This window comes from Mycetomoellerius zeteki, unplaced genomic scaffold, assembly GCF_001594055.1.
Source record: "Mycetomoellerius zeteki isolate Tzet28-1 unplaced genomic scaffold, Tzet1.0 scaffold35, whole genome shotgun sequence".
Lineage (NCBI taxonomy): Eukaryota > Metazoa > Arthropoda > Insecta > Hymenoptera > Formicidae > Mycetomoellerius > Mycetomoellerius zeteki.
Window position 1 is genome coordinate 1549912 of NW_017257338.1, and position 23622 is coordinate 1573533.

Below are 23622 nucleotides of genomic sequence, written 5' to 3' on the forward strand. Positions count from 1 at the left end.
AATCTACATATTCGAGAGGAGAACGGAATCAACATCTTACCGTTCACATAAGAAGCGAAGGAGGAAATTATCAGGATGTGGAGTAGAAAAAATTTTCAATTATCCCATTCCCTTATTAAAAAGAAAAAGACTCTTTGAATCGATTTACGAATTCTAACACGTGACTTTTGGCTGTCTTCAAGATTTGCAACATATTTCACGGGAGAATCGCTTTTTCCTTTGTTTCCTCCTCATGTATGTCCAGTTGTATTCTACTTAAATCAGATTCTTCCGCATAATCTTTCATTATCATTCAGACCAGACGTTCACATGAGCCTGAACAAGAGGAGGGAGGGGGGGGTTTTTAGTGGGTAGGCGATGTACGTATATCGAATCCCACACACCTCGGGGTACGGGCCCCGGGGCGTCTTTCGAAGATTTTCCCCCTCCTACGTAAAAAAAAAAAAAAAAAAAATTGTAAACTATTTTTTTAAAGGCAACGAACATCTGGAGAAGGCGTGCAAACTGTCCTTTTCAGGACAAATTTTCAACATATCTGGAAAATAATAAAATATTCTTCCTGTTAAATTACATTCTCTTTTTAGAATATTGCTGTGATCGATTGCGGAAACAGGTAATACACAGTTTTTAATAATACTACATTATGTGTTTATATGAACTGTACAAGAAGATTTCAAAATAAATCTCAATATTTTTTAATTGGATTTAATATGTATATCTAATAGGTACCCAATGTTTAACGTTAAATCCATTTTTTAATAAAATTTTGGCACGCAAAAAATTGTGAAAATTCTTTATTGTACCTTTGTATAAAATTTGTATAAAAATATGTTGAACTTCCATCTTGTTTGACATACTCTGTGAATTTTTATAAATATTTTCGATCTTAAAATAATTTAGTATGATACATAGTTTTATATTATCAAAACTGGTTATCATTTCTTATCTATAAAGGAAAATTTGCTATGTTATGATATAAAGAGAGTTCAATGTTCCAATTTATTTCAGTATAAACATTTACATACATATACATATATGTGCAACATATAAAACATACATAGCGATGTGTCAGTCTATTCAGCAAATAGCGCAAGTAATTGCGTCAATCAAAACTACGTTCAAAACAAGTGACGTGGAAATTTCCATATTTCAACATTCGCACGAACATCTCCAATAGCCAGTATATCTCTACAAAAGTAGGACATTATTTATGATCTTTCGAATGTATAATTGTTTCCTTAATTTTTACTAATCTCTTGTATTAAAATTATAAGTAACTTGATATATATGTATATTTTTATAATTGCTTTATAATATTATTTAAAAAAGTTCGACTTTCAATTATGTGATGTACGCAGATTATAATTGTATAAAATATATAAATATTTTTAATTTTTATAGATAAATTGTTTTTTTTTATAGAAAAGAACATCTCAGGAAAACGAGCTCTATTGTACTTATTTCACTTAGAATTAACAAAAAAGAGAAATAAATGTTTGAGTGATGAATCATCCGGATTTAATTATCTTACCTCTTCAAATTTATACGTAAGCTGCTGATACTTTCTTTGCCAGTCACCTCAACTTTCGCATATGTTACAGGTTTACCATCTGTGACGTTGTAGAACTTTATACACGCGCCTGCTCCATAAGCAGCGAATATGTCTTGATTGCCAATCATCCATGTTAATCCCACAATTGTATTGTCCACGGAAATGGTTTGATGACTGACATGCTACATTCATATAACACAATTATGTAATGTCAAAGTTACATTTAAAAAATTAAAATTAATATATAATAAACATTTTCGTAAAAATTTGACTACTATATAACTTTTTTCCTTCCATGCTTATTATTGAGATACTTTAGAAAATATTTTATCTCTGGTATTTTTATCTCTAATCTTTTGAATAAGTGAGTATTCGCAGAACAACAGTCACGTTTTGCCAAGAATAACGAGTTCTTAATGAATATCAGGCATTAAAAAAGCAGACTCATGTTTTGCTTAAATACTTGTATATTCAAAGATAATATATAGAATTCTGTAAAATTTCGATTTCTCTAATTTTATTTTTACGTAGATGCTATTTATATGCCAGAATTTTTTTTAACATAATTTAATTTACGTGACTCATTCATTTTTAATCTCTATATTCCATTACAGAAAAATTCAATTGAACTAAACAAAGATATCAAATAATATTCCTTATTTCTACAGGGTTAAAATCGTAATTAGAAAGGTTACAATTCAGGGTTGGGTAAGTTAACTTTTTTTTTAACTAAGTTAAATTAAAGTTAACAATCTTGAAAATTTAACTTAATTAAAGTACAAGTTAATCCATAATGAAATTAATTGAATTAGAAGTTAAGTTAATAAAAAAAGTAATTGAAAAGGTAAAAGTTAAATTTGATCCGAACGAACAACTAAAAAAAAAGAAAAAGAAAAAGTTTAATCATTTTACATAATTTTTCGTATTTTTCCTTTCTTAGAACCTATTTATTAAAGAATCACCGATTATTTTTGTTCACAAGTAATGATTATACAATATAAAAGACATAAAATTACTAAATTATATAAACTCATTATCCTCTCGCGTTGTGTTTGAGGATTGACTTCAAAAAAATCAAATTAAAAATTAATAGTTACCGATAAAATGTAACTAAATTAAGTTGAAAAGTTTAAAATATAACTAAGTTAAGTTAAAATATTAATGAACTTTTTAACTTAACTTTTACCTTTTTAACTTAGCATTAATCGATCCCCTGCTAAAATGATATATATGGAAGTTTACCTCGTCAAGATTGTATATACGGATTTCCTTATCCGTGGCGCTACTGACAAACAGATTGCGTAACGGTGAGCATTTAATGCAGGTAATGCTACCTCCGTGTCTTTCATATTCATCGATTATAGGATCTATAAGCGTGGCGTCTCCTGAAATTAATAAAAGTCTCTTGTTTACAATGAAAAATCGTACATTATATTATCCTGTTATTAATAGATGCGAACCTTCGATAGGAGTTATACTGTCCAAGCTACATTTATAAATCCCACCACATAGTGTTCCAACGATAAATATACTAGGATGCTTCGGTGAAAAGTCGAAGCTTGTGATGCACAGTCCTGCCTCCGCGGCGCGCTCGCTACCTCCGGCGCTGCGTGGCCTAGCATTTTCCACCGGATTACGTTCCTTGACTATTTTGAATCTGTAATGCGACAGAGATTGCATAAACGGGATTGCACGTAATTGAGATAATCGGTTAAACAGCCAGCAGTACGCACCGTTTGTGTAACTGAACAGTTGTAAAGTTAGCCGTCAATTTGTGAATCAATATGTATCCATCTCTGCTGGAACTCAACAATAGAGTTACGTCGTTGACGGATCTTGGTCTCCAGCATACTTGGGACACGCAGTCGCCATGCGTGCATACGTGCATGGGTACAACGGAATCATCGTTCCTGAGATTCCAGATCAATACATCCCCTTAAAAAATCATACAAACATTTGTCAAATATAGCTAGATGTAAATTTTGTTAATATTGCTGTTAATTGGAATTAACCCTGTTGCCGATAGTTGGAATCCTGAAAAGTACTATCAATATTTTCTAAATTTAAGTAAATTAAAATCCGACTTCTACAATGGTAAAACTCGTTAAAGCCTTGACAATAGGAATGCAAAAAATTTGCTCAATTTCTCGACTTCTATTGTTGACAGAAGAGTTAAAAAATCATGTTGTCGGTGGGTTAAAGAAATTTACAATTAGACAATCCGGCTGCGAGGATAGAGGGTTCCGTTGGATGATAACACAGCGTTGTAACACATCCATTCGTCTCTAACGTTCTGATAGGCACGTCCGTAACATTATCTTCCGCTGTGAGATTGTATAACTGGATTGTAGAAAGATGATCGCACCATGCTTCGTGATAAGTATGACTGAGGCCTACTGCTAACGTTCCGCCAACGGTGCTCCAAGATAAGTCACTTATTTTAATCTAAAAAGTATTTAATCATTTAATTTCTTATACGAATTGTATAATTTTATTAAAAAGATGTACCTGAGTGTCTGGTTCCTTCGGTGTGCTTATTTTTTTTAATAACTCTATATTAGCAGATGATGTTTCGGTTACATTTGGATTATAGTCGTCAAAAGCATTTGTAGCATAAGCTTCATCAAGAGTTTCTAGGATCCCCGGCGTGACTTTTTTCAGAAACTTGGCCAGTTTATCATAATCCACTTGTACATCTGTTTTTTGTCCATTCACTGTTTGGATCTGAAATTAATAAAAATTAATGTAATGAAATAAAATAACAAAAAAAAAGATATTTAGGTACAGTGTTAATTTTAGACATCTTGCATTCTACTTGGCACTTACAATGCTTGCAAGCATTATTTATCTTTGTTTAATACTGATAAACAAAAATGAAATTATTCCAAGAGCATTGTGAGCGTCAAGTGAAACTAAGCCTATAAAAATCAAACACAAGGTGTAGATACAAAGAGGCTGTTACAGCTTATTGATGTTTTAAACGCAATTTACACGTTTTTTTCAAGAAGTCACTTTGGCTTGCTAAGCGCAAATAGAATTATCTAAAAATTTTGGAATTCAAATAAAATCTTAATAACATACCCCAATACTTCTTGTCTCTGTGGTCTGCGTTTCATCAGCGGAATATACTATCTCTGTTGTTTGAACATTTGCGGACGTTTCCAATCTAGTAAAGAATGATATGGTTGCGTTATTAATTAGAACAAAGGATTATTTATATATACATAATAATAAATTTTACAATAATTAGAATTACAGCTCACCTCGCAGTAGACAATTCTGAATTGAAGCTCACAACGTCGAAGGACTTGGTGCTAAACATTTTTCTCGACCAAGCCTTTCCGTGTAATTTCTCTTTTTTATTAAACGTTCTAATTTATGTATAATTAAAAAAAGTTATATTATGCTCTTTAAGAACACCCGATCCGATTATCACTGACGCTACCAAGGGTATATTTATGTGGCATCAGCATCAGCTGTTAGACCATTCTCGCCATCTATACCATGTTGCATACAATGACTATGTACTATAAAATCAGATATATAAAATTTCTTAACCGATAACATAGGTTAGATTAAAGCAAGTAGCTTTCGCATCGTCATTTGAAGGAATATATTATATTTTGCGCTTTTCACAATGCAATGTTTTGAAAAATTTTGAAAAACTCATCATAATTTAAGAATGACGGTTGAGTTCTTACTCGAAAAATTTTAATCTATTTTATTAATGTTTCAGATAAATTATTTGCAGGTTTTTTTTTAAATTTGTATATATAATCTTTTTAAAGCTTCGATTTCGCATTAGTTGTATTCTTATGTGTATAATACATCACTTTTTTCGAATGTAATATTTACATTATATTTCATCTTATTCAATACATATTAATTGTATATATATATATATATATATGTAAATGTATATAAATTTTATTATGTTCGTATGTGTTTTTATTCGTAAAATCACTTTGCATAAGTAAAGTGAATAATTATATACTCGTTATTATATATAATTACTAGTTTTTCCACTTATTCGAATTGTCACAGAATATCGTATATAAAATTTATAAATTTCTTTGTTTCGAACCGTAAAATTTATAAATTTCTTTCTGTTTCGAAGTTCTTACTTTTCTTATAGTTACTTTGTTATAATAACGATTTGATAATGAAAGACGAATTTTTTTTAGATACTCTAACACGATATAAAATCAATGTTGGAAAGTTGACCATTACTTGTAACAGATGTTAGAGAAAGTCACTTCCCAGGTAGCAAAGTTTGTCATTTTGACGTCATATTTTGGGCCTTTATTGATTATTATATTGACGTCTTAAAATGAAGTCAAATTGACGCTTGAATGTCACAGACGATTAACATCATCGATGAGCATTTTGACGTTATATCTTGGGCCTCCATTCGGATTTTCCCGGATTTGTCCTAGTTTGAAGGCATCGGAGAGCGTCCGGGCGGGTTTTTCGAAGCGGTCCGGATTTTGTATAGTTTTTCATTGTACTCGTATTATTATTACTAAATAACAACTGCGCAAGCGTTGTCATGATTTAATATAAAATTTTAATATAAAAAATTTAATATAGAATTTTAATATAAAAAAACTTGGCGCCGCTAGATCAAATGGCGCAATTTAAAGATTTCTTATTCTTTGAAAACAATTATTATTGTATACTTTCATAGTTTGGAAAATATGTTTGGAATAGATTTGGAATAAAAAGGAAGTTATTTTTTTCTTCAAGAAGGAATTTATTATAAATATTATAAAATATTGAGTGTAAAATGTAGTAAATGCTACGAAAATATACTTAATAAGACATTAATAAAGTAAAAAATACTTATTAGAAATATATATATGTGTTTATATTTATCATAAATATTACATAAATATTACATAAAATATGTGGTGAATTTAGTCTATATTTTAATAATATTTCTAATAATAGAATAAAGTGTGTGTGTGTGTGTGTGTTTTATATAAAATGTTTATATAATATTTTTAAAAATGAATAGTAATAAATATTTATCATAAATATTTAGTGCTATCTGGATACTTGTAACCAGGATTGGTAAAGACTAATGTTTTTTTTTTTAAGAATAAAACATATTGTGTCTCTTCTTAAATATATTTTTAATGCTTCAAATATGCTTTAAGCTATAAAAAACCATATTTAAAACATATTAAAAATATCGATTAAGCATGTTTTAAACTATTTAAAACACGTTTAAAATATGTTTCTTTTACCAACCCTGCTTGTAACGTAACTTGTTATAAATTACTTTTTTTAGTAATTATAAGCGCGTGATAATAACACGTTACTTTTCAAAACTTTAGCACAACCTTAGCGATTAGTTACATTTATTATTAAGTCATAAAGAATTGCATTATCAAATCCGAGAAAGTAATCGCTTTATGTAATCGTGGTACAGAGTCCCCGAAATCATTATAAAATTTATATGAAATCCCTATGTATAATCCGATAATTACATATGCAACCACGAGAAATCATTGTGTATTATTAGATAAAATCGTTTATTTTACCAAATGACTTCATATGTAGTGAAGAAAATTATTTGTAATGAGATGAAATTGTATGAAATCAAATAAAATCATGTAATCTGTGGGACAATATTTCAGCTAATGGATCTTCTCAATCAAATCGTTACTACAAGAATTTAAAGTAATAGTTAAATTAACAAGGTTAATGTTATTTCCAATTTTTTTTACGAATTAGATTGTTAATTTCCTATATTGAGACAAAAGACTTTTCTTTACAAATTGAAGGTAATAATTAATTTTGTCCCAGATTGTTCTATTATAACAATTTTTTTTAATCTGTTATAAAATAAGAACGTTTTTAAAAATATTGTATGCAATTTGATATTTTTTATAAATTAATGTTAATTAGGAATATAAAACTCTATTTTTATTTTATCTCAAATTATTATTTACATATGACCACTAATTAGCATTTTTTATCTAAATAATATTTAAAAAGTAAAAATATAATAACGGAATAAAATAATATAATAATATAATAAATAGAATAATAACTAACAACGATTTAATTCGAGTTTTAATTTCTCGTGAATGTTTTCGGTCTACTATTAAGGTCAACATGCAATTGAAAATACTTCCTCAATGTTACTTGTTTCTTTCCTCGAAATATTTGGCTCCATATAATCATGATGATCATGACGTTTCCGATCACTTTGATTGACAGAAAATTCTAATCTTTGCAGATGCCGTCTTTTGGATCACAGGACAATCCGTCCGCACAAGCACACAGGATGAAGTGAATATCTTTAACTTCAATTTGCGTATTGTCCGGATAAGACAAATTGGTCGTGATAGTTTTAGCGTTTACTCGGCATTGTTCACCTTCTTGTTGGAACGGCATGCAAGCCGGTATTGAATATCTTGAAGGCCCTAAAAGGAATCAATAATATTCAATGCACCTGTCAAGAGTTCGAAGTGTACTTCTTTAACCGAAAATATGTATCTAGTTTATTTATGTTCCTTCGTTATTACAATGTTTTAAATATTATTATTTTATACATATACATATATTAATCTAGAAAAATATTTTTTTGATGTAAAGAGGCACTTTTTTCAGGGCACTTGAATTTTAATGTAAACAAAGGAAAAGAGAGACAAACCTAGCAAGCAGCATAAATTGGGTTCGCAGTCCGTATTGGTCGTACAGTTTGGAACGGTCAGAGAGGAAGAAGTCACAGGATCGATATTTGGAAAAGTCACAATTGAAGTGATGAGTATGACTACACTCGACATCGGCGACATAATTGTTTGATTAGATTTAATAATCTCTAGAAAAAATGAAAAATTGCATAACGAAATAATTCCATGAAATAATTCCAAACCGGAAAACATTATATATATTCAAAAATTTTTATTTTATTACAAATATTTTTATTTTATTACGCATATATTATTTATGATAATTATTTATTATAAAGTAAAAATAAAAAAATTAATTTATTATTAAATAAAAGGGATAATTGTTATATGTGTAAATAATAAAAAACGAGGGGTAATAATCTTTGCTTAAAGATTCTTGGTTGAATTGTTGATTCGTTCATGAGGTATGGGTAAATCTACAAACGCCCAATTAAAAACTTTTAATGAACAAATAACGACAGAAATATTATAAGAATTATAATTAGTCCTGTATTAGATGAAATATTTCTCCCGCAGGACTTCCTCGCGGAATTTTCGCGAAAATCGGCCGTGAATTTTCGATCGCGCCGCATACGTCATCGTGCGTAAAAAGACAAGCCGCCGCCGCCTACGAGTCTCCTTGTGCGAAAACAATAGACACGGACATATTACGAACCTGTCGTTATGAATCGTGGTCCACTGCTTGCCGCACACTGCTCGACGTATGATCGCGCGAACTGATGAACGCATCGTTTTATACCGCTGCGTTCTCTTCGCGTTCTGATGGCGTAAAAGGACGTGTTTCCGTGTGCGAGATGTCCGATCAGGAACAGTCGCCGAATGAAGCGATTTTTTTAGAGCGACCGCTTGTTGACTGAGAAACTATCCTTACTTTTGGAAGCTTGAAAATTGCATTTTTAATAGTCCCTGAGAGATTTTTATTAGTTATGAAAAGTCACACATTTGATGACTAGCCTGATGATTATATTAAGATACAATCTGCATGTTTTATAATAAAATAGCGATAGAGAGAGAGAGACAGTTTATTGAAAGAAAAAAAGAAAGATAATAAAATACACACGTGTGTGTGTGTGTGTGTGTGCGCGCGTGTGTGTGTGTGTGTGTGCGCGCGTGTGTGTGTGTGTGTGTGCGCGCGTGTGTGTGTGTGTGTGTGCGCGCGTGTGTGTGTGTGTGTGTGCGCGCGTGTGTGTGTGTGTGTGTGCGCGCGTGTGTGTGTGTGTGTGTGCGCGCGTGTGTGTGTGTGTGTGTGCGCGCGTGTGTGTGTGTGTGTGTGTAAAGAGTTAGTAATAGGCTTAATCCTTCCTGTAAAATAAATCTTCCTTAAGTGCTGTTTAATCAATCAACACTTTTTTTTAATTTTCTCCCTATTAGGAATTATTAGAAATTCCGTTGTTTGTTAACAAATTAATGAAGATATAAATATACATGAAATATCCTTATTTATAGTATTTACTTTTTTTATGGGTGAGAAATTTCTTTTTATGCATCCTTTCTGCATTTAACCGCATATTTATTCAAGTGATTTGCATTCTTAAGAAATTATTTAACAGGCTACTGGAGATGAGTTGAACAATGTACTTTTTCTATTTTATTTGTAATAACTTTTAAAAACTGTCAGAAGTTATGTGATGACTATATATTGTTTTAGTTATAATGAGTGCCTTTTAGTGTGTCGACACAAGTATCGTTTTGTTATTGTTACTCATGGAATGCAAAAAAAGATAAGACGATATTTGTGTCGACTTGTGTCACTAAATGGAAGACACCTGGAAATACAATATTGTTGCCTGTAATTACATGTTTGTATGATGAATAAAATTGATTTTATTGTTAATATAATTATGCCATTTATTTATGTTATTAATAAATAAATCTTCCTATTTTTTCTCTCGTTTGTAGAATGTAACCACGAACTTCTATAATTCTATTATGTACCTACATCCATTTGCGTGTGTGTGAATCACACTCTTAATATAGATTAGATGTACTTGACAATGAACAATATATTAGACTAATTGAAATGCTCAAAGACATTAGTGGGTCACACGCCGATGCGTATATCGTTACGCAATCGAGGATTCGAAGTTTCCAGAATGCAAATTAATAAGTTCGCCAATGTGGGGAAAATGATTTCTGGGAAATTTCAAAGATATCTGCGCATCTTTTCTTCAAGACAAATTATCTAACATTTAAATTACCTTATTGTGACTTTTTAACATCAGTTTCTTAATCACGCGTAAAATTTCTGTCTCTCCAAATCATGCTGTCTTTTTGTACGTCGATTTGCCGCAACGAAAATTTATTTATCATACTGTAATTATATAACTATTATACATTTTGAACATTTTTTCGATTCTGTATAATTCTTGGTTTACAGTCCGAGCATTGGAAAACTAATGTGCAACTACGTAATACATCGTTTTCTGCTATTGTCTATATCTGCAGGCAATAATAATTATAGAAGAAAGACCAGCTGCGGGGTATATATGCATATCCTACATTGCAAAACACTTACACGAGCGTCAGCGTTTATCACGACCTGTGTAATTACGTATACCTAGATGCAAGATTATTATAACTGCAAACGAGCATATATTTATATGTCGGCTGATGATGAGTTAAAACTCACATATATATCTATGTATAAAAACGTGACAAAAATTTAACACATATTAATAGTGTTTCATCAAGACAAGATTTCTTATCTTGAAGTGCATTTCTTGTCTTGATTTTCAAGATAAGAAATTTCGTTTTTCTTGTCTTGGCCATTTCTTGATATTGTATTTCTTGTCTTGAATTCAAAAATCTTGAATTTCTTGAAATTTCTTAATTTTTTAAGCAGGGCCCTTGTGGTTCTTTGACTACGTCGCGTCTAGGATTGCTAAATCTACTAGTGAGATTTCCAGGACATGTCTGAACCGGGAATAAAAAGAATTTATGTATTTTTCCTGTAAATTTAGAAAATAGTTTAGAAGTCTCGTAGTTTACTATGTTTAAATTCATGGTTTAAAAGTGTGTCTATAATGTTCATTATGCACAAATCTATTAATAGAGATTAAAAACATTTCTCAAATTATCATTTTTAATATCATGAGGTTACTGCCAAATATAACTATTTCAGATTATTAGATTCCTGAGATTATTAGATATAATTATTATTATTATATTTATTATTATTATAATTACTATATATTTTAATCATTCCTGATTTAATTAATACTATTAATAGAAGTACACAAATGTTTATACGTAGTATACTTTTGCCAGTAATCTCGCAATATTCATTTTATATATATTTTTTTACATAAATATAAATGTTAATATCTGGTACAACAAGGATGTATCGGTGAATATAATTTAATTTGGTTAGAAAAAAATTTTTTGAAATTTCTTGACTTATTGTCAAGAAATCTTGGTCTTGATAACAATTTCTTGTTTTGTCTTGAAACCAATTTCCAATTTCTTGTTTTGGTCTTGATTCAAGACAAAACCAAGACAAGATTTCTTGAATTTCTTGATCTTGATGAAACACTACATATTAATTATTAGTACTGAATGAAATATATGATTAATGTAATTAAATAAATATATGTTATATTTAATATTAATAATAAGTAATTTATTATATATTAGATACATAAATCACTTATTATTATTATTAAATATAACATATATTTTTATTTAATTACATTATACATATATTTTATTTAATAGTAATAATTAACAATTTACTATACATAATATTATTTAAATAATGTTCATTAAAAGTAACGTTTGTAAAATAGATCGAATTTGGATTAATCACCAAATTAATTAATTACATGATATAATAACTTTCTACATCTATCATAATTTCCGGTTTTTACTTAATTGTTACACCAAGCTATAAGAAGTTCATAATTAGTTATATAGATATATCTTGATAATAATTATACATATATTAGATTGTAATTATTATTAATTTTTATTATCATGTTATTAAATTATTATTATAATAAAATATATAATAATCGAAGAACTCTCAATATTCAAAAATTCGAAAGAAAACATAGGCGCGATAAATAAAAATCAAGCACGGTGGAATGCAAATTAAATCATAAATATATCATATATATTCAAAATTTACATAAACATCCAATAAACATTTCAGGTTCTCTTCCGACCATTCTCAGTGAATATTTTGATTTCTAATTTGAACTTGAAAAACAATCGATAAGTCGATTCAACTTGCAGATGCATTATTCATTGATGGTCCGAAACGTTTGAACGTTTATGTAAATTTTTAAAAACATCGAAAAATAAAAAATTAATGAATAATCATATAAAAAATAAAAATGAAAAATAATCATGCATAAAATAATAAAAAATCTACGAACCTATGAATAATCATATGAGCACATGATCGGCGCACGGTTATACATCGCATTTTATCGCGATGCTGCTCACTGCTGATCCTGTTGACTAGGTGTCGACGGCGTTCCTCGTTGCAGCGGTTAACTTGTAACGACGTGATAACTGTGGATAACTGGAAATAACCTGAAATAAAACCTCGTATTGCCCCGTGCGAGGCAGCTCCGTGTGCTCGGTGTATTATGCGGTGGCCAAGTTATAACTATTTATAAAATCAGCTCGCGACTGGCGTACTTCCTTTAAGATGATAGAGCAAATATTACTCGTGGCAAATCAGGCGTATTTCGCTGTTGCGTCTTTCAGGATTAATTGAGATCTCGGATACCTCGTCGCCTCCAATGGAGTGGTCCTGTTTATAAGATTTCCTGCTGCCGATACATTAAACATGGTAAATTTAACGATGAAAACATGTGTCTTACAGAAATCACATGTTCTAGTTATAAAGAATTGTTTTAAACTTTTCCCATTTCTTTAAATATATCTTTTGGACTTATCTCTTCTGTACCTATGTTTATGTCTTGTATTTAATTTTGTGTTTAATGACATTTCTTTCAGGCTCTTCTAGGAGCACAATTGGTCATCACCCTTGTAATGGTTAGTATCATACAAAAGTTGAGTCCACATTTTTCCTTTGCGAGATGGATCTTATGTTCCACAGGGTATGTATCTGCATGTATAATTATAGAAATGATGGATAGTAATAGAACGATAAGATCTATCATCTCTGTTTTTCTGTCTGCACAGATTGACACGATATCTGTATCCAACAGATCATCAACTCAGAGCATTGGCCGGTGTGCCGAAAGAGAAACCAAAGAGAGGAAAACACAGCGAGAACGGCAAAGTGGGAGATGTGTTTCACGTCCCTAGAAATCTAGACATTAAGCTTGAAAGTGCAAAAATAACTATTCTTGATGTAGTGAACTTAAAATATTATACAGAATATCAGTGGCTATTGGACTTCTCTGTGTATGCTATTATTGTTTATGTACTGACAGAGGTTAGTGCTCTTTAATTGCTACTCTTTAATTAATACGAATATTTGTCTCTACAAATAAAAATATTTATTCTTAATGGCAATGTTTTAACTAGTATTTATATTTTGTATAATTGATCATGTTTTATAATATTGTCTAAAATTTCTCCTTTACTACTCAACAGGTGTATAATTATTTATATCCAATCAAAGATGAAATTAATCTCAGTATACTATGGTGTGTGGTGGTTTTGGGCTTTGCGTTGTATCCTTTGAATTAAAATTTTTGATAGGAAATCTGTAAAACTTCCTGTTTTCCAAGGGATAAAAATCATGTTACAGTTATTGCTTCCTTATATAATTTATAGTAAAGTATTACTTTCCCTTTGGATACAATATTTCAAGGGTGAAGAGAGTGTTGGTGAAAGGTCCACGTGCATCGTTACTGGATTTGCATATCTTCTTATTGCTATGATGGTACTCATAATCGATGAAAATAAATTGGAAATTGGGTTGGAAAAAGCATATATGAGTTTCAATCATAGTGCTTCTCATTTTTTAGATACTCAAGGGCTTTCTTCGACGTAAGTTTAGATACTTGAATAAATAATTTTAAATCTGTTGCATGTTTCATTGGTTATATAAGATATTATTAGTAAAAGAATATTTCAGTAAAAGGTCTTTATCATTCATCAATTTAAATACATTTTTTAAGAATAATTTAATACAGTCTATCTAATATTAAAGATTAAATAATAATTATTTCTATTATTGTAAGTAATGTTTTTGTTTTACTGATAATATAGGGGACCAGCCTCAAAAATTGTTCTAAAGTTTTTTCTTGCTATATGGTGCGGTTTATTGGGATCTTTGTTTACCTTCCCAGGATTAAGGGCATCAAAAATGCATTGGGATACGTTAAGGTAAAATAAACTCAATTAATTTAATTGAAATATTGAATGCTGATTAGTATATATGGAAATAATTGCAGGTATTATAAAGATAATAAGTTATTAGTGCTAATAGCAAATATTAGTTATGCCTCGCCACTTTTGTTGGTAAGCCTATGGATTACACCTATAAGTAGGGATTATTTGACTGTTCGAATATTCAGTGGCATGACTGCTCCATTGTAAGTTGATGTTGCGAGAAAATAACAATTTAATATCTAAATAAATTGGAAAAAATTGAAAAATTTTTTATTACAGAATGACAGTAGCAAAGTTTGAAAGTTTGAGATTGATTATTATTGTTGTTGCCAGTTTATTAAAAATTGTACTCATGCCGATATATCTACAATCTTATTTAAATCTCGCCATTCAGAGATTAGAGATTCAAAAGAAAGAAGCTGGCCGAATAACTAATGTTGATTTGCAAAAAAAGGTTTGTGTCATAATATTATGAAATTATATACTTAATTATCTTAACTGAAAACTTTGTGTTTTTGTCGAATAATGAAACAAATTTCCTTTATTGTTGCAGATTGCAGCTGTATATTATTATCTATGTGTAGTGGCGCTTCAATTTGTTGTTCCCATAATTATATGTTTATTTTTTACGTTTTTGTACAAAACACTTGGTATGAAAAGTATTGTAAAATATATAGTTTATTTACAAAATATATACATATATTTTTATTGTTATATCAGGTGGTTTTACCTGGGAAGGCATCTTAAAAGGAACGTTGGAGGAAGAATGCCCAGCGGATGAATTACCGAAATCACTATCATCTACAGTTAATATTGATAATATTGACAAGACTGTTATACAAACTGCTGAAGAAGTTCAACTCGCGTTGGGTTCATTGAAACAAGTAATATCTTTAGATATTCGTTAAAATATTAAATTTTATCACAGAAGCTGACGCTTTTAAGCAATGGTACAAAGAAAATGTCTTGTTTATTACAGATATTTACCACAGATGTGTACAAAGGCGTCTTAGGACTAGCGACGTGGTGGAGTTGCTTCGCATTATTATCGACCAGTGCCATGGGCATGTTTTATCAGTCGTACTTCTCGAACATGTGAAATGATTTGTGTTGGTGACAAAAAATCCAAACGTCATATCGCACAAATTTTCATTAATTCACCGATCAGCCATTCATTAATTAGGCATATAACGTTGTTCATTGAGATACATATTTTCAGATTATCTATTTTAACATCTATCGCCAAATAATTAAGATAATGGCTATTGATAATGTAAGATTTTGTAATGCATATGGCAATAAACAATAGTACTACAGTTGTATTGTAAATAAAGACATTTTGGGACTTAATCAAAACTATAATCGTATTAAAAACATGATTATGGTATAATAATGTGTAACGTGTATTTACATAATATGCAAATAAAATAGAATTAAATTGAAATGTTGAATATTTGCAATCGTTTGTTATTTTCATCAAATATATGATTGAAGATTATAATCTAAAATATGTTATTGAAAAGATATCTTATATATTCGCAGTATAAAATAAATATTTGCTATGATAGAAATAAAATCACCGATTAGATACTTGAAATTCTATAATCGTTCATCACATCGCAATTAATACTCACCATACGCCCACACTATTGTTGCATTAAGCATTTCGAAAGTGACTTTCTCTGTTATCAGCGATCTTGATCTTGGAAGAAATTATTTTGTTTGCGGTCTTAATGTAACAAATACTCATTTTTTTCTGCCGTTAAAAATAGATGATACCACTGGTTGCGAGAACCTTGTCATTCCATGGCTTTCGTCAGTCATATTTTAAGCAAACTATTACGCGTCGTCTGATTACGATTCATGGATTGTTCGACATTTTATATCCCGGAGAAAGTGTCTCGATGAAATGATGTCGATCGGATGCATCTCACGTTTCGCACCAGCCGTTTCCGTGGTATATAGCTCCCCATGAAGTTTCATCGCGCCGTAATACCGTCGTGATTTTTGCCAGCGATAATACTGTTCCTCTTTATTGTACGTTACAAGATAGATCGCGCGATTTTTCATAATGTTGGTGAGTGAGGCGAACAGAACACATACTTTTCGTGTCTCATTTTTCAAGTGTAACGGAATGTTTTGTTGAAAGATAAAATTTTGAGAATGTGCTTTAAAAGTTAAAAAAATTTCACGTGGACACAAAACAAAAATGTCCAAAAAGCTTTCGAAAATACAAACTTTTTAACATATCGATAACGAATTAGAAAAATGAATTATTAAAGTAAAATGTATATATCGGATCCAAATTCAAAATTTTCGAGAAATATGTAAATGAATAATATTTATGTAAATGAATAATATTTATGTAAATATTGATTCTGTACGGTAATTTTTTTATAGAAAGTAATTATAACATAACATTATTAGATAACGATAATTTTTGTAATAGTAATTGACAATTACTTTTAAAACTGTTATTATAATTATATATATATATATTAAATTATAAGAATAATATTTAATTTTTATTATAATTATTAGCGTATTTTTGTTATAATGTCCTTTCTTTAAAAATATTTATTACATAAGTATAGATATCATCTTTCAGAAACTCACTACATTACGCTAATTAAATATCGCATTTTCCTCTGACTGATTTGAAAAATTACAAATTGCAGAAATACGCGATTGTCTTAAGTGCGATGTATTGTCTCGGCACGGCCGAGCCACCGATTCAAGTTGGGGTGAAGCCGACAAACGTAATAGGAAGTTCAGAGCAACATACCTCCTTCAGTTTCGTCCGACCGGGATTAACGCAAACGTCATTTGCATTCGCTGGGCCCAGCTCTCATCAATCATTCGCCTCCAGCATCGGCAATCCTCAGCTAATACAAAAGGTTCAGCCGAGTATTGCACAAGCCCTCGCCCAAAGAAATCCTGGTTTAGGTTCGTGCTTACAATTAATAAACAATATTCAAAGTCTTTTTTTATTACTCTAAGTATTTTTCTATTTTATAATTCACATCCAATCACAGCGATATTAATTAGTGATTCCTTAGTGAAAAACAAGTTGAAAGATCTTGAATTTTTTCCTTTATTCCTCTTTGCCAATATTTAACAAAGGAAGTATCATTAAATAACATCCATGTACATATATATGACTCACAGTCATAAGTATCTCATCTATACTTTCATACTGCAAGACACGCAACACACAAAAGTTGAAAAGCATATCATCTAAAGGGAGATTGAATGAATTCAATTTAATAATATATCTTTCAAACGTTATTACGTCAGGATATTACGCACTCGGTCCCGCTGCGAGCGGGATCCTTCCGAATTTTGTGCCCGGATCGTTGGTGTATCAACCCCAAACGGATCCCGCGGTCGCATTAACGTACGCCCAGCAATTGCAGCAGCCTCAGCAAGCGTACCTGCAAGGGTATCAGCCGAACGCAGCAATTTATCAATCGCAATTGGCGCAATTACTCGCCCTTCGTCAGGCACAATTGGCACAGGCTCAACAAGGACAGCTGCACGCGATTCCATTGGAACAGGTAGGTTCCATCATATGCAAATGTGAAAATTTAAACGATGCATTTATGATATATGAGGCCTTAAGTTTTCGAAGAACACACACATACGCATATTTTAAGGTATATTTTTGTATGTGATATTTTTTGTGACGATACAGTTTATGCTTGCCGACAATATTCGTATATCGCATCTTATTTCATCGACGTGCCGTCGAATTATCTAAACATTCTAAACTGAAATAAAATATACTAATAAATTATAATAAGTCATTTGTTTGAATAGTACTGACTAAATATTTACTAAATATAGATATATTTATTTAGTACGAGAATCATTAATTGGATTTAATAATTTTTTTGTTAAGTAAATATTTATTTGCTGTAAGTAAATGTTTAGTTGACACTATTTAATTAAGTATTTATTAAAATTTAGTACATTTTTTTCTTAGTGTAGTAAGAGATAATAATTCTCATATATAGTGGTTATTAAACTTTGATTGTTAAATATGATTTCTGTTAATAGTAATTGTGCACAGGTGCCTGAGGCTCAGGCTCAGTTGCAGCAGAAACATCAAACGGAACGATCGCAAAATTTGCTGGGTATCGCTTATTCATCCGCCCCATCGGTCGCGCGCGTGAAAGTCTCTGGAAACGGATACAAGTTCGACTTCTGATCCCGAATATTACAGCAACAGTACAGCGCTTATAACAAAAACAATTTCTGTTCATATAATTTCTCAAATACGAAACACATACATGCATATCTATTTATTATAAAAAAATCATATAAATAACTACATATACGTATTTTCCAGTACTTTGTATATTAAATTATATTAAATATAATATTTAAAAGTCGTATAATTAGAGCTATTTTGTTATATAAATGATTAGTAAAATAAAATTTATAATAGATGTGTCTCGCTCAATAAGCTCTTAAATAAATATGGTATTCTAGGCATTCTAGGTATTCTAGCGCATTATTAATCACTTATACAAACATATTGTTATCTCGGATGAAAAAAATTAACTTTGCAAGGCCCCGGGGGGATTCGAACCCCCGATCTCCTGTTTACTAGACAGGCGCTTTAACCAACTAAGCCACGGCGCCTACGAATTCTTTTTTGACTTATTAACTCCACAAGTACCTTCAATTGTGACGTTTAAATTTCATACTGCAGCGATTACCTCTGTATTATATTATATTATTAATCAGAACATAATTCAGATCGCAAATTACTTATTCTGTTAACTGTATAATTTACGATTGATAAATACATAAGTACAGAGTCTCTGAAAGAAGTTAAACAGAAGAGGATTGCAATTATAAATGAAGGAATTAAAATCAAATTAAAAATTTCACACAATAATAAGCGCGCGTAATCTGAACAGAAGTAACACTTTCTTTCCTATGTTTATTTATATTTAAAGTATCCTTATGCTGGATATATTTGGCACAAGACACTTTGTTTCGACTGCATCTTTGGATCGGGAATGAAAGAAAAAATAAAACAAAAGAGATCTCCCCGACGGGGAATCGAACCCCGGTCTCCCGCGTGACAGGCGGGGATACTAACCACTATACTATCGAGGAATTTTTAGTTGTGATTTCAAAATATATGACATCTATTAAATTACAATAAATAGCTATATAATAATAAGTATACACATTAAACGTTTATGTAACTGTGCAAAACATATAAAAATAATTAAAAATTTTCATTCAATTACGTTATCATAATTCATCGTATCAATAACGGATGTTACAAGCCAATAAAAATTGAATCGTTATTCCGCACTGACAATCATTAACGAAAAAAAAATAATAATTCCACTGACTTCCATTTTGCAAGAAAAAAGAATATTCAGTAGCAAAAATAGTGTTTTCCCCATTATTCACGCAGTCGGTAGGACTCGAACCTACGCTCCCAGAGGGAATCTGATTTCTAGTCAGACGCCTTAACCACTCGGCCACGACTGCTACGCGTACCTACTTGCTAGAAATTCAGATACCATGTAGCACAAATATTTCAACACACATCGAGTATTAATTTCATTATTATTATTATATATATATAAATATATATTACATTATATACAGCAATTGACTCGATACTAATCGTATTTTCAGATCCAAAATATTTAATATTATCCAATTCGGTATTCGCGATATAAGGATGCGCTTTTGCGTCATTGAACGGCGTTGTTGCAACAAAAGGCAATAAAAATGGCGGTCGCGTAAAAACAACAAGTTACACAAGACGTTGACAAAAATTAACGATTGACCCCGACGTGATTTGAACACGCAACCTTCTGATCTGGAGTCAGACGCGCTACCGTTGCGCCACGGAGTCTTGGCGGTGATTCGCTGCCGAGTAAGAAATACATTGGTATCTCGATAGATCAGATATTACGAATGATCTCATTTCTCATCTTACGTGTTACTGCCACGAACTTTATATCGAGCGATAATAAAAATGATTCTTGTAAACTTCTGGCGTATTAAAGTTTTTAAATGAAGAATAAAAGAAGTAATTCCAAATATCGCAGCTCTTGCATTCGAAATACAACTACTTAAATTATATTATGTTTTTTTAATAATATGCATTATATTTATACTGCAAAGAAAATAAAGAATGGCATTTGTGGACATAGCATCTTTTAAGCTTTTCTGTTTACGACGATACGCACGAGAACGTATTTTACAGACTCATTCGCGTTTCGCATTTGGCCATCCGATCCTCAAGCTCGAGGATACCCTTTGCGGCGTGATTCACATGCAAAAGAAACATTAATGCCCGTTTCCACCAATGTAGATTAACTATAATCTCGGTTCAACCTACTCTTCATCTTTTTCTAGTTTTAAAGATTAGAAAAAGATAAAGAGTAAGTTGAACCGAGATCAAAGTTAATCTATATTGGTGGAAACGGGTATTAGAGCAAGAGCACAGTCTTGCATAAAGCATAATATATAAGAAAATAGACCAATCCAAAGTTCTTCACTTCCTTCTTTTCCATAAAATAAAAGACCGATTGATTGATTTTCTTATGCTTCACGCATTATGCGTTACACAAAGTGCTGCGCTTCAGCCTTAAGATTACCGTGTTATGGATCCGTTCGACGCTAACACAGCCGCTAGCTCGACCCGAGTGTCCCGAGTGGGCTATACGATCGATACGTGGACGTGCGCTACTGCATCCCCCGCTTTGCGAGTGTGCGTGCCGCGAGAAACTGAACGCGCCACGTCGCACTTCGCAGCGTCGCCCACATCAGCCACATCGCCGCATGGCAGCGGCGGCGAGGCGAGACGATGCAAGGAATTGGTGCGCGGCCGATCGTTGATCGTCGTCACCCCAGCGCGGCCGGCCCGGCCCAGCCCGGTGACGAGCACGTGGTGCGTGCTCACATCCCGCATGCGAGCACCGCGTTATCCGGACGGCACGCGGTGGTAGGAGCTCGTACGGCGCAGCTGTTCTCCCTACGTTGAACAGAGTTTCGCGCGGGTTGTCTCGCCGAGCCCCTCCTGCTACCAGGGAAACACGCCGTGCAAAGAAGCGATCTCGAGCTCTCTCCACTCTCTCAGTCAAGCCGGCCGGCTCGCCGACGATGTTCCATCATACCTTGACTTTCGCCCGTGAGGAATTTTTTCAACAGGAACGCATGCGGCCGCCCGCAATCTCGCGACGCCACCGATAGAAGCGCTGGTGTCAACAACGCCGGCCTACGTACGTACATATGTACGTGTGCACGCACGAGATTATGTACTGGGTGTATCGTGGAGTTACGTGGACGATTGATTCTTCCGGAGAATTGGGGGACATTGGAAGAATGCGTAAAATAAAGTGGCACAGATGATTTCGTATCAATGTGCTTGTAAATATAGAGATAATGTATTCCCTCAAAGAAATTTAATATTGTAAATATTAAATTGATTTATAGTGATCACTTATTTTGAGTATTAAAAGCACTGTTGTTAGTATTTTTATATTCAAAATAAATAATTAATCACATTAACTAATTTAATACTTTATAAAGTATTAAATTTCTCTGAAGTCTATAGTTCTTATAGAAATCCAAATTGATACTAATCAATTTAATATTAAAAATTATTTGTTATGAATATTAAAAGCATTGAACAATATAGAATATATAATACAATAATATGTATATACAGTCTGTATCTTGTCCCTTACAGAAATTTAAAGGATGGTGATTAATTATTTATTTTAAATACTAAAGTACTGAGCAACAGTGTTTTTAATATTCAAAATAAGTAATTGACTATCTTCAATATTAAATTACTGTAAGGTACATTCATACAATAATATGATGAATGTAGACTAGATAGAGTATACATATAATACTATTATACAATATTGATTATATAAAACGGCTTTTTATAAGTTAATGCGTTTTCATATATTTACATTGAAATTCCGATGAATAATACACATTTATAATAAATCAAGATTCACACTAAAGATATACAAAAAATTATTTTTGTAGTAAGAAATGAACTCTAAAATAATACAGAAACGTATTATTAAATTGTTGTTTACATGGAAATATTATTCATTAAAAACTATCAAAATAAGGATTTCTAACAATCTATGTAAAATTCTCCATAATAAACGCTTTGTCCAAGCACTTTAATATTATCCGAATTTTACACGATAAAACTTAGCATCTCACGATACGAAATATATTCATACGATATATTTATTGTACTAACAATAAGTACGAGGATATCAATATGCATGCAATTCATCTTATTCATGATTCGTAAATTACGCGAAGTCGATTTTTCTACCGCGTCATCGCCACTCGTAAATGTCAGCAGAACGTCATCGCCTACTCCAATGTGTCGCGTGAGTCACCCTGTATAACCTTGTATATGTACATACACACTGCCTCGTTGCAGGTAGTAGTCCCCACTCCTTCGCGTAGCAGCTTTAATTTTAGGGGAAAACGTAATAACGTTCGATCCGTTTGGGAGCTATTCCCATGGTGGCGAGGATACGCGACTCGCGTATCGCCTAGTTCGACGTAAACACGAAGGTCCGAGCAACACCGTGGAAACCCACGGTTAAAGTCGGCATTCGCGCGTACGTCGTCGTAGTCGACAACACACAGTGGCGGCGGGGAATCGCACGTTATTAATGCCGATTTTGGGGAAAAACGGTGTCACTGTCCCCGTGAACGACGGTTCGCCGACTCCTGCGAGGCGTAGACGAGAGACGGCCGCGCGTCGGTCGCAGCCGCGCGTCGCCGCGCGCGATTCTCTGGTGCGGGCGGGCGCGACCCAGCGGGATTCGCGCCGTGCCGGCGCGGCGGCTTGCCGGGCCCGGTAGCCCTGCCGAAATTTCCGTCCATGCCGGAGTCAATGAACCAATAAGCGGTGGAAAGAGATCACCGTGGACCAATGGGATATGACTGCGCCGTGACGATGCTTAGAGGCCCGCGCGCTCTTCCTCAAAATTGTGTCTTTCCGATCCACGGCGAACAGAAGCGGCC

The 23622-nt window shown here is 32.2% G+C and overlaps 4 protein-coding genes and 4 non-coding genes across 8 annotated transcripts; 2 read left to right on the forward strand and 6 right to left on the reverse strand.

The window, feature by feature from the left end:
- Positions 1-959: 959 nt before the first annotated feature.
- Positions 960-5158, reverse strand: LOC108725591 (WD repeat-containing protein 34). Its single transcript, XM_018452711.1, has 9 exons — positions 4816-5158; positions 4634-4718; positions 4061-4276; positions 3763-3997; positions 3286-3487; positions 3013-3209; positions 2795-2937; positions 1532-1734; positions 960-1188 (listed from the first exon to the last, which is right to left on the reverse strand). Exons 1-9 carry the CDS (start codon positions 4872-4874, stop codon positions 1119-1121), a joined length of 1410 nt encoding a protein of 469 aa, XP_018308213.1. The 5' UTR covers positions 4875-5158; the 3' UTR covers positions 960-1118.
- Positions 5159-7631: 2473 nt separating this feature from the next.
- On the reverse strand, positions 7632-9010 carry LOC108725518 (astakine). The gene is made up of 3 exons (XM_018452569.1): positions 8912-9010; positions 8217-8384; positions 7632-7986 (listed from the first exon to the last, which is right to left on the reverse strand). The coding sequence occupies exons 2-3, from the start codon at positions 8356-8358 to the stop codon at positions 7787-7789; spliced, it is 342 nt and encodes a 113-aa protein (XP_018308071.1). The 5' UTR covers positions 8359-8384; positions 8912-9010; the 3' UTR covers positions 7632-7786.
- Positions 9011-12693: 3683 nt separating this feature from the next.
- On the forward strand, positions 12694-15911 carry emei (transmembrane protein 161-like emei). Its single transcript, XM_018452836.1, has 11 exons — positions 12694-13054; positions 13222-13325; positions 13411-13666; positions 13828-13907; positions 14011-14226; positions 14449-14565; positions 14634-14774; positions 14851-15025; positions 15125-15221; positions 15292-15455; positions 15551-15911. Exons 1-11 carry the CDS (start codon positions 13052-13054, stop codon positions 15668-15670), a joined length of 1473 nt encoding a protein of 490 aa, XP_018308338.1. The 5' UTR covers positions 12694-13051; the 3' UTR covers positions 15671-15911.
- A 403-nt stretch (positions 15912-16314) lies between these two features.
- Positions 16315-18862, forward strand: LOC108725657 (uncharacterized). Its single transcript, XM_018452837.1, has 4 exons — positions 16315-16648; positions 17250-17517; positions 17869-18128; positions 18644-18862. Exons 1-4 carry the CDS (start codon positions 16643-16645, stop codon positions 18779-18781), a joined length of 672 nt encoding a protein of 223 aa, XP_018308339.1. The 5' UTR covers positions 16315-16642; the 3' UTR covers positions 18782-18862.
- A 282-nt stretch (positions 18863-19144) lies between these two features.
- On the reverse strand, positions 19145-19218 carry TRNAT-AGU (transfer RNA threonine (anticodon AGU)). The gene has a single exon. It is a non-coding gene; the product is annotated as a tRNA-Thr (tRNA).
- A 411-nt stretch (positions 19219-19629) lies between these two features.
- TRNAD-GUC (transfer RNA aspartic acid (anticodon GUC)) lies at positions 19630-19701 on the reverse strand. The gene has a single exon. It is a non-coding gene; the product is annotated as a tRNA-Asp (tRNA).
- Positions 19702-20006: 305 nt separating this feature from the next.
- On the reverse strand, positions 20007-20088 carry TRNAS-AGA (transfer RNA serine (anticodon AGA)). Its single transcript has one exon. It is a non-coding gene; the product is annotated as a tRNA-Ser (tRNA).
- Positions 20089-20389: 301 nt separating this feature from the next.
- Positions 20390-20461, reverse strand: TRNAW-CCA (transfer RNA tryptophan (anticodon CCA)). Its single transcript has one exon. It is a non-coding gene; the product is annotated as a tRNA-Trp (tRNA).
- Positions 20462-23622: the final 3161 nt, after the last annotated feature.

Excerpts from the sequence above, each read along its gene's own strand:
- LOC108725591 (XM_018452711.1), bottom strand. The coding sequence starts at position 4,874 with ATGTTTAGCACCAAGTCCTTCGACGTTGTGAGCTTCAATTCAGAATTG. Across the intron at positions 3,998-4,060 it reads CGAAGGAACCAGACACTCAG|ATTAAAATAAGTGACTTATC; the intron begins GTACATCTTTTT and ends AATACTTTTTAG. Across the intron at positions 3,210-3,285 it reads ACTGTTCAGTTACACAAACG|ATTCAAAATAGTCAAGGAAC; the intron begins GTGCGTACTGCT and ends GTCGCATTACAG.
- LOC108725518 (XM_018452569.1), bottom strand. The coding sequence starts at position 8,358 with ATGTCGCCGATGTCGAGTGTAGTCATACTCATCACTTCAATTGTGACT. Across the intron at positions 7,987-8,216 it reads CAATTTATGCTGCTTGCTAG|GGCCTTCAAGATATTCAATA; the intron begins GTTTGTCTCTCT and ends GATTCCTTTTAG.
- emei (XM_018452836.1), top strand. Across the intron at positions 13,667-13,827 it reads TTGTTTATGTACTGACAGAG|GTGTATAATTATTTATATCC; the intron begins GTTAGTGCTCTT and ends ACTACTCAACAG. Across the intron at positions 15,456-15,550 it reads CGTTGGGTTCATTGAAACAA|ATATTTACCACAGATGTGTA; the intron begins GTAATATCTTTA and ends TGTTTATTACAG.
- LOC108725657 (XM_018452837.1), top strand. Across the intron at positions 17,518-17,868 it reads CCAAAGAAATCCTGGTTTAG|GATATTACGCACTCGGTCCC; the intron begins GTTCGTGCTTAC and ends TTATTACGTCAG. Across the intron at positions 18,129-18,643 it reads ACGCGATTCCATTGGAACAG|GTGCCTGAGGCTCAGGCTCA; the intron begins GTAGGTTCCATC and ends AATTGTGCACAG.